This window comes from Hibiscus syriacus, unplaced genomic scaffold (genome assembly GCF_006381635.1).
Source record: "Hibiscus syriacus cultivar Baekdansim isolate YM2019G1 unplaced genomic scaffold, ASM638163v2 tig00111408_pilon, whole genome shotgun sequence".
In the NCBI taxonomy this organism is placed as follows: domain Eukaryota; kingdom Viridiplantae; phylum Streptophyta; class Magnoliopsida; order Malvales; family Malvaceae; genus Hibiscus; species Hibiscus syriacus.
In genome coordinates this window covers 268,824-279,356 of record NW_024063085.1, presented here as the reverse complement: position 1 = coordinate 279,356, position 10,533 = coordinate 268,824, and the positions used below count along the sequence as shown (strand labels likewise).

Sequence of the window (10,533 nt, the reverse complement as noted above, 5' to 3'; positions counted from 1 at the left end):
AATTATTATTTTAAAGAGATTATTAATTTATCGAGTATTAATTTATAAAGATTCTACTATAAGATAATTTTAAATTTTTAGAAGGCGGACTCTACTAGCTCTTTTCATTCTATCCTTATCCATGATACTCCATGCATGCATTATTTGTGATTCATGTGTCTTAATTATATAATATTGAGTACGGTTGATTGAAAGAGACGATAAAGAATTGATGAGGGGAACCAAACAAATTCATGAGGCTAATTCTTGTACCAATAATGATGATGAAGATGATAGATTAGGAGTCATTTTATGTAACAATACAGCTACTATGATGTGACAAGATTATGTTTTAGAAAAATGATGAATTTTATATGTGGTTTACTCTATTATTTTGCTCTTTCAAATAGTTATATTGATATCTTTATTTAGTTATTATTTTCAAAATTTACATTTATTTATAATAAACACTTAAATTTATTTAGATGCAATATATATATATTAATTAGGGTAAATTAGACCTATGAAAACTTAATATTCATTTTTTATTTTGACAATCGATTTTTTTATTTCGTTAATCATATCACTTAACTATTCCTCTTCTAAGTTACCCTATAATGATGACTTGATTGCAACAAGTAAATAGTTAAATAATATGATTGAAAAAATTAAAAAATATTGATGGTTAAAACTAAAACTACAATAATTAAGTGGTCATATATGTACTGTTTACCTTATTTATTATTTCAAGTAATAAAAATCTAATATTTTTTAAAATTATATTTGTTGATAAAAACTTCGGAGTTAAAAGAGTATAAATATATGTTAAAAATAAAATTTAATTTCATAAAATAAAATATTGAATACTTATGAAATATTAATTTAATTATCATCTCGATATATTTTAAAATTAAAATTAAAATTAAAATTAAAATTAAAATTGTCTATTTTAAGAATTTAAAAAGTGTTGACAATTGTTAAGTCTATGTAGGCTGCTGTTTTCTCTTTATTTTCCGGGAAAAAAGGTGTTGACAATTAAATCATTATAAAAGTAATGCAAACAATGATAACAGATATCAATATTAATATAAAAAAATGTCAAACAAAAAGTTGGTGACAATTCTGAATTCTTAAGTCTGATAATTAAAAATATTTTCTCCAAAAGTTACATGTGCATAATACTACATTGTATGTCGGAAGACGTGACATCATATATCATATAGTAAAAAATCTAATTATAATAACCTAGTTATTATTTTTAATTGAAAGGTGACCAATTTTTTATATATTTAATGTTGGTGCATAAATTGATAATTTTAAAATTGAAGAATGTTGAAAAACTATAATATCATGAGTAAAAGATATTGTGGACTTAATAATAGTAAATGATAGTTAACATTAAAATTTATAATACAAGATAAACTTGCCAAATGATTGGTCAAATTTCACGTACCAATTGATATCCATTTTTAGGTCAAAACATAGATATCAATTGAAAGGACAATCTTTTTATTAGTCCTTGTATTATGTATAAATTATAAATTTAGTGTGCTTTAATCAAAATCAATTAGGAGCAGGCTAAGAGCTGATTAACGCAAGTTTTCTTGAGAAGTCCTGGGATTAGATTCTTAATCAAATTTTAAGGGAAAATTACCATTTTTCGGAAATTTTTAGATTCTCAAATAAGTTTAGTATTTTCTTAATATATTGTATTAATAATATAATTTCATACTCTTAATTTTTTAATATAATTCTTAGATTCATACACTCTAACATAAAATAATGTGTTCATTCATGCTGGTTGAGATTGATTTAATTGAGTGAGAATATCTTGGAGAGCAAAAAGATGCATTAGGAGCAAAATTTATACCAAAAAAGAGAGTAGAATAGATGCCAAAAGATTTACAATTGTTAACTTCTTTACTTCACTCGACTTCCCCGGCCGGGGGGGGGGAGCTAAAAGCAATAAGATTTAGAACTTTGCAGAACGCTGACATGTAATATAACTCACATTGAAACGTTCAAAAGAAAGCAAAACAATTTGAGCTATGTACAGGAGGCTGAACATAAAAATAAGTATAGTACCGGTTACATGTTGTCCGTATTCGCGGTTGCGGTTCAGAACGGCCAACAAATGAAGCAAATCCTCGAGAAGAAACTCTTCTTCTTTGCCCGTGCTGATATGGTAGTATCCCTCTTTGCAACGAGATTAGCCATGAATTCAACAGCAGCCTAATGAACAAACAAGTTGAATAAGTTAGTACCTGATATGACCTAAACAGTGAATATCCCAGCAATCATCAAACTAGCATTACCTGAGAACCCAATTTGATCACTTCTCTTGGTGGAACTTCCAATGGAGTCTCTTCAGCCCCGAGAACTCTCAATTTCGATAATGATCCGAAAGAATCTGGTAAAACTTTGATTTGGTTGTCACTTATATCCAACTCTTCAAGCTTCTCGAGGTTTCCGATTGATCTCGGTAAGGCTCTTAAGTCCGCAAAGTTCTTCCCCACGTTCAATTTTCTGAGACTTACTGCAAAGCAGAGGTTCTCGGGGATGAATTCAATCTCGTTGAAGCTTACATCAAGCTCCTTTAAATTGGAAAGGTTGCCTATTGTTGTCGGTAACCCTTTGAGCCTGTTGTAGTGTGCAGTTAGAATCTCCAAGCATTGGAGCTTCCCGATTGCCTCGGGAAGAGCCTTTATCTGATTAAAATCTAGTTTTAACTCTGATAGCGAGGAGCAATTCCCTATTGTGTATGGAAGTTCTTCAAGCTCATTCGTTTCGACAATTAGTCTCTTCAAAGAGCTCAAATTTCCAATTGCCTCTGGCAAATGTGTGAACTCATTTGAACTCAAATCTAGATTCATGAGGTTCGTCAAGTTCCCGAAAGAGGCAGGAAGCGACTTTAACCTGTTCGCATGGAGATCAAGCTCTATTAGATTGACAAGCTCCCCAACGGAATCAGGTAGGTTTATAAGTTGGTTCGAGTGAAAATCAAGCTTCGTTAAGGCTTGAAGACCACCAATGGAGGGTGGCAGTGCCATGATACGGTTTCCGGATATGTCCAATTCGGTTACATCGTTCAGTTTCCCAATCGATACAGGAAGCCACTCAATCTGGTCCATCAACTTGCCCCTAAGATCAAGAACTACCCCTCCTGTTCTTGCAGTATTCTCGATAAGCGCCGCTGTCTTCATTAGGTTCAGTTTTTCACTGCTATTTTCACCTGCAGATACACCGAAAACCTTCATTTAGGACTGAATTTTCATGGCCTATCAACCTATTTTAATGATCTTTCCTTTTCAATTCAACCAAAAACAAAATATAACTTGAAATTAAGAATTCTAGTTAGGGATGGGCATGAGTCGGGTCAGGTCGGGTTTTTGGTCCACCGACCCGACTCGAGAACAAGGAATCTTCTACCCAAGGCCCGACCAAAACAAGATTTCACCCGACCTGAATTCGACCTGATATATAACTTAAAAATTCGATCCGATCCGGCATGAAATAATAAAAAATATTATTTTTATTCATTAAAATAAGTGACTTAATTAAGAAAAATAATATATAGAGGGATATTATTGTAATTATTTCAAAATATATAAGGTAAAATTTTATATTTTTTTGGATCGGATTCGGTCGGATATTTTTCATCCTAAATCCAAACTCGACTCGATCCAAACATCATATTAAAAAAACCACGACCTGACCCAAAACCAAATTATTTTAAAAAAATCCACCCGATCGGGTCAGCTCAAAAACCGTCAGTTTCGATTCCATGCCCATCCCTATCCCTATCCCTAATTCTAGTTGCTTCTACTTATCCAGATTTCGATTCATCACAGGAACTCAGTGATAAAGGAGCAAAATTTCACAAGAAACTGAAATTGGCCAAAAATAACAAGAAATTGTATGCTTCACCCGAAAGAAAGAGGCTTTTGCAGAAGAAGTTCTAACCAAACCTTTTGCATCATCTTTATCCAATTCACCATCTTCCTCTTGCTTCACCAAACTGTCATCAGTGATAATAGTTTCTGTATCGAATTTGCTTACATGTTCCCCAAAAGTAGTGACCTTTTCATCCTGGGTATCCCCAGAAACCAGCAACGAAGCCCTTTGAATCAACCCATCAAAGGTCTCAAACAGCTTGTCAGCTTCAACCAAGTGAAGGGCATCTTTCTTTTGCTCATGACTTTGAAACAACACCATAGTTTTCCTCACCTGTTGCAGGATGGAGAAGAGTTCACCAGGGACATCTTCGGGTGGTTTTTCTTTTGAGATCTCTTCAAGCTTGACTTTTTCTTCGTTTTCCAAAGTTTTGAGAACGGATTTGGATGCTTCAACATCAGCAATTGAAGGCCTTGGTGGGAGTGATCTGTAAAGTCTCATGATTTCTTGTAGTGTTTGTAAAAAAGAAGGTGACGGATCTTGCTTTGACATCATCGCCATGGCTATGGTTTTAGAAAGGTTTGTAAAGCGAAGGGGCTTTGATGTTGGTAATCAAATCGTAATTGGAATAGACTTGGTTATTTATAATACTCACGGACAACAAGAGCTGGCTGCCATCTCTCTCCTTTCTATAAAATTATTTCTCCATCATCGCTTTCCTTAATTACTCTTGCTTTTTAAATGTGCTTTTAAGTATAAAAATGTCTTTAAAGTTATAAATAATACTAATAAATTTATTTAAAAAGTTTTTTTAATCTAAAGATAAAGATTGAAAATTCTAATTTATATGTTTGGAAAAATGTTTTTGGAGTCAAATTAAAATTTAATATTTATATTAAGGTAAACTATATGTTTAATATTTTAACTATCATTCTTTTCATTTTAATCATTTAACTATTTTTAAAGGGTAACTTTAAAATAAAATTGTAGATTTAAAATTTTATATCTTTTCATCAAAATTGTTAAATAAAAATTAGTTCAAAATTTTATATATTTTCAAATTACAATTATTAAAAGATATATATTTTTAATAAAATTATTTTTATATATTATCATAAATTAATTTAATATGTTTTATATATCATAACATTAAAATAATTTCAAAATAATTTAAATTTATATTTTTAACTATACCATATTAAAAATAGTCATTTATCTTTTTAAAAATATTTTTTTACGACAAAACACCTACAATCTAAAAACAATTTTTAAAATTACTTTTTTACTTTTCAAAACAATGAACGTCCCCGGGTCAAATTCTAAATCGATATTTAAATTTTAAAACATTTTAATTAAAAATTCATTTAATCAAATCATTTCATCAGTATAATCATTAGTAGACCATATCAGGTTGAAAATGAGATTTAACATCAAAGCTGCAAGCGATGATAACATTCAATTGAAATGTTTTAAAGTTCTGACATTAATTTAAAATTCGATTCATAAACAAAGGGTGTTTTGTGTATTAACCTTTTTTTTTTGCTAATTATAAAAACAATGGGCTAACCTCTGCCCTTGCTACAGCCTACTTCAACCTTTACTCGATGGGATTATAAATGTTTACGTGAATTAATTAACAACTTGAACACATCTTTCATTAATTTATGCGAATAGAATTGACTGAAGAGTGAGCCGTTTGACGCCGTTAAACCCTCGAATTTATCAATTAAATTTTGTTTCATATAATTTATTTTTTAAAAATAATTTGAGGGGATCACAACGTATTATACATTAAAAAATATTTAATTTATTGACAACAAATATTTTGTAGACGTTGCTACTCGAACTTAGAATCTCTGAGGATATCAATATTCTATTTTATTATTAATATCACTTAATAAGTTGATATAAACAAATTTCAACATTAAATTAAAAGTTCATTGCAACATACATCCCTAGGCTATGAATCTTAATTTAAATTGATCCCTAGACATTTTAATATTTTAATTTCATTCCTAAATTATAACTCCCATTCTAAAGTGATCCCCAAACTCTTGAACATTCCAAATTCATCCTCAAACTATGACCCTTATTCTAAATTAGTCCTTAAACTTTTGAGCATTCCAATAATATCCCCCTAAATCATTCAAAACTTCAAAGTTGAAATTAAACTATTTAATAGCTTGGGGATCAATATAGAATGAGGGTTATGATTTGGGGATGAATTTGATATGTTCAAAAGTTTAGGGACTAATTTAAAACGAAAGCATATTATACACATAAAATTATAATGTTCAATATTTTAGGACCCTATTTAAAATGATGATCATAGTTTAGGGAAATATAGTGTAATTAACTCTTAATTCATAAAAAAATAACTAGTACATAGGCCTGTAAATTAACTGAACGTTCAGTGAACCGTTCATGAACCGTGCGGCGGGAAGTTCGTTTATATTCGTTTATTTATTAAATGAACGAACATGAACAAGATTTTGCGTTCGTTTAATTAAATGAACGAACACGAATAAAGTGCTCGTTTGTTCATTTACGTTCGTGAACGTTCGATTATATGTTCGTTTATATTCGTTCATTTATGTTCGAATAGTTGGCAAGTTGAATATGTTACGAAAATTATTGAAGTTGTTTGGATTTCAAGAAGATTGTTTTGTTGAACAAATTAACTTTAAGACTTTATTATGTTCATATAGTTTATTTATGATTTATGTATGTTTTTGTCGTATTCGAACAAATTAATTCTATAGTTGCAGGTTATATTAATGAATTTTAAGTTGTTATTCTTGTTGTTTACTTTTTTTACATTCATTTGTTGTGTTCGAATAAGTTTGTTTTTGTGTTTGTGTTGTTTGTTTATGTTCATTTATTGTGTTTGTTTATGTTTGTTTATATTCATTTATTATGTTCATTTATGTTCGTTTATGTTCATTCGTTTGTGTTCGTTTACGTTCGTTTGTATTCGTTTACGTTCGTTTGTGTTCGTTTATCATTTAAATGAACAAACTATATTCCTTAATGAACGAACATGAACAAAAAAAATTTGTTCGTTTATGTTCGTGTTCGTTTATGTTCATTTATTTATTAAATGAACGAACATGAACATACTTCTATTCGTGTGTGTTCGGTTCGTTTACAGACCTACTAGTACAATTATTTGGTAAGCCGTAAGATCTTTTAACAAATAAATGGTGGATTTCATTGATGATGAGAAACGTGTTAAATGAAAGCGTGGCTAACATAAAAGGATGAGTTTGGAAAAATATGAATAGTCGAGTGACTATTTTCTAACTTTCAATAGTTAGGAGACTCAACAAAACAATGTCTTATAGTTAGGAGACAATTTTGTAACTTTTTAATTGTTGGAGTACTCAACAAAATAGCACCCTATAATCAGAGGACTTAACAAAGCAACACCTTATAGTCAGGGACCATTTCTGTACTTTACCTAATATACTTTTATAAGTCGATTAATATGACCGATTTGATTATATATTTTATAAATGGATGGCTAACCAATTTAATATAATTAAAATAGCCTAGTTTAGTTTTAATTTAACAGTGAGAATTAGAGTTAACTGTATCACATGTCTTCAAAGTATAATTCTCATTTTAAATTGATTCCTAAACTTTTAAATATTTCAATTTCATCCTTAAACTATGGCTATATTTTAAATTAGTCCTCAAACTTTTAAGCATTTCAATTTCATCCTCAAACTATGACCGTCATTCTATATTAGTCCACAAACTTTTTGAACATTCCAATCTTATCCAAAACTATACATATATACTAATCAGATCCCTTATTAATAAAACATATAAGTCAAGTTATATTATTATATGTTTGAAAAAAACAAAGATTAGGTTAAACTATGATTGAAACTAATTACATATTTGAATATTTTGGGGATCAAATTGGAAGATTTAAAAGTTTTGGGACCAATTTAGAATGATGGTCCTAGTTTGAGGATGCAATTGAAATATTCAAAAGTTTAAGGACTAATTTAAAATAAATATCATAGTTTGAAGATGAAATTAGAATATTCAAAAGTTTAAGAACCAATTTAAAATGTGGATCATGATTTAGGGACATAGGATGCAATTAACTTTTTTTAAGATAATTAGTTTTAATTTCATCCAACAAAGAATGCCATTTACAAAATTGATAAGCTACCAACACGAGTTGGTTTAAGTGGTAAACAACTTGATAATTCTTAAACAAGATCTCGAGTTTGAGTTTTTGTGTATGTAGAAAATCTCTGTTAGGAGACTCACCCACCAAAATTTGGTGTGCGACGCAAGTTGATTTGGATTAGTCAATAAAAAAACTTGGATCTGGGATGACAAAAAAAAAAATACTAACATAAAATATTCCAAAAACATAAGTATTTATAGATCTAGATTTTTTTTTAGTGTAAACATGCATATATATATATATATATATATATATATATATATATATTAATAACACTAACTTTTTGCATGCGGGAAGCATATAAAATTTTAAGACGAGTATAGATAATAAAATAAATAATTATTAAAAGAAATCGGATTTTAAAATGAGGGGTATCCACCTTAAATGAAATGTGGTTGCGGCGCTTAACATAAGCATGTATTTACATCATCATGGCCATTAATTCATTTTTAAGCATATATTCTTTAAGCCATGCAACCCTTTAAAAGGTTTTTAAATTTCTGGATTAAGCATGCTTTATTCCCTTGCTCCTCTCCTGGATCATTCACCATCCTTCCATCAAAATCGAGCACATAATTTTTGTTCCATTTTCTATAATACTTCTCTAGTTCTTGTTCTATTTTCCTCCATACCTATCTTCTTCTTCATCTTTGCTTCCATTTTCTTCATTTATGTTCCTCTCCATTGGATCCCGCTTGGATTCTCTTTTTTATAAAGCTTCAATATTTAAATCTCCACCCCAATTAATCTCAAACCCTTATCTAATCAAATAATAACACGTATATTAAATTTTGATGATCATGTTTGGGCTATTACATCCATGAACAATTGGAGGATATTTTATTGAAAACCCATGGATTTTCCACATGTATCCATCCTCCCCCATAAATTTTTCAACATGCATGGTTTCAGCAAAAGAGGTTATATATTCTAGATAACATTATAACAACGTTAAAGACAAAGATGAAGATCCTCTTTTGTTGCTTCAAACTGGATGCATTTAATTTAATAGGACAAACTGCTTACGTTATATATTCTTAATGGTTATAATCAAATGCACACACACAAAAATCTGAGCCGCAAGTGTAAAAGTTGAGAATGCACGAGAACTCGGGGTTGGTTTTAAAGTCAAGCACAGGTGTTGGAGAGCAACCGAGACAGGTGCCCCCTCATATGAATAATGTTATTCGATGTTGACGTTAGTTAAGAAATAAAATTGTCTTTGCTAATGCTTACCCTACTCTTTCTAGCCCGTGACCCCAGAACGCTCTCTGTTGCATCTTGAAGTTATTTAAGTTAGGTTGCGGCACAATAAAATTACCCGCAAAACAAAGTTAATTAACTTGACACTTGCTGCTCCTAACAATAACCTCTTGGGATTGCAGCCCTTTATTGGTTTGATGTGCCGTGCAGTGTTGATGGAACCTCAAATTTATGTGTCAACGATAGTTACTGGTTGCATGAAAAGTATCTCTTGTGATTGCATCCCTTTATTGGTTTGGTCAACCGGCTGGTGGTGTACTGTTTTTGACCACAAATTTATATGTCAGCAATGGTTACTGGTTGCACGAAATGAAAAAAAATGGTAGCTTGAATGGGTTATGAAAATGGCATCTGTAAGTTTTGTGAAAAAAGAGTATTTTCTCTTTTTTGTTTCATGAATAAAGTAAGAGATCAGTCTGATGAAAATAGGTTGTGTTTATAACATTAAAGCCTTATTAGATTAGTGTTGGTATAATGATAAAATTAGTCCCGGCATTTGTATAGATAGTTACTTTGCCTATTTTTAAAGGATTTTGGTAATACGTTTCAATTTTTGATTAAAATAGTCATTGTTGTATGAAAATAGTTAGTTAACTATCGGTCAACAACACGACATTTTAACATATGCTTAATTAATGGTTACTTTGACAGAAATTAAAATGTTAAAGAGGTTAAAATGCTCTAAAAGAAAAAGAATAAAGAGTAAAATGATCATTTGCACAAACATGGGAGGTTAATTTTATCATTATGCCATTATGATTACATGGAGTCGTATTAGGTTATTTCCCCCCCTCTAAACACTCATCTTAATGGATATTTATACTATCTCCTCTCCAAAGTACATAAATCTAATCATAAAATACAAAGTAAAATAGACTTGTAATTTGGTTACATTCTACACCATTGAAACCTGCAGCATCTGAACTTGAGTAATGCAAGGTGTAGTTTGATTCATTAATGGTGTTTTTATTAATAAAATGTGTTCTCGTTGGCTGAGCAAAAACAATGACCACTTTTTTTTCTTTATAATGGAAAGCATGTGATTTTAGAAGCAACATCAGCTCTCTCCATCCCGGTTCATATGTTGAGGTTCTGAACAAAACAACATCAGCTTTTTTCCTCCTGGTCCGTGTAGTTTCAATTACTATAAGTAAATACATACTCCCCTTTATTAAGACCATATACACATT

The 10,533-nt window shown here is 30.3% G+C and overlaps 1 protein-coding gene across 1 annotated transcript; it reads right to left on the bottom strand.

Annotated features, from left to right (window-relative positions):
- Positions 1 to 2,031: 2,031 nt before the first annotated feature.
- Positions 2,032 to 4,465, bottom strand: LOC120162772 (plant intracellular Ras-group-related LRR protein 5-like). The gene is made up of 3 exons (XM_039172850.1): positions 3,948 to 4,465; positions 2,295 to 3,211; positions 2,032 to 2,211 (listed from the first exon to the last, which is right to left on the bottom strand). The coding sequence occupies exons 1-3, from the start codon at positions 4,432 to 4,434 to the stop codon at positions 2,098 to 2,100; spliced, it is 1,518 nt and encodes a 505-aa protein (XP_039028781.1). The 5' UTR covers positions 4,435 to 4,465; the 3' UTR covers positions 2,032 to 2,097.
- Between the last annotated feature and the right edge of the window lie 6,068 nt (positions 4,466 to 10,533).

Bases quoted from the DNA above. Each gene is read 5' to 3' on its own strand.
- LOC120162772 (XM_039172850.1), bottom strand. From the start codon at position 4,434: ATGGCGATGATGTCAAAGCAAGATCCGTCACCTTCTTTTTTACAAACA. The intron at 3,212-3,947 runs GTTTGGTTAGAA...GTGTATCTGCAG, and splicing joins GGATAAAGATGATGCAAAAG to GTGAAAATAGCAGTGAAAAA. The intron at 2,212-2,294 runs GTAATGCTAGTT...TTTGTTCATTAG, and splicing joins TGATCAAATTGGGTTCTCAG to GCTGCTGTTGAATTCATGGC.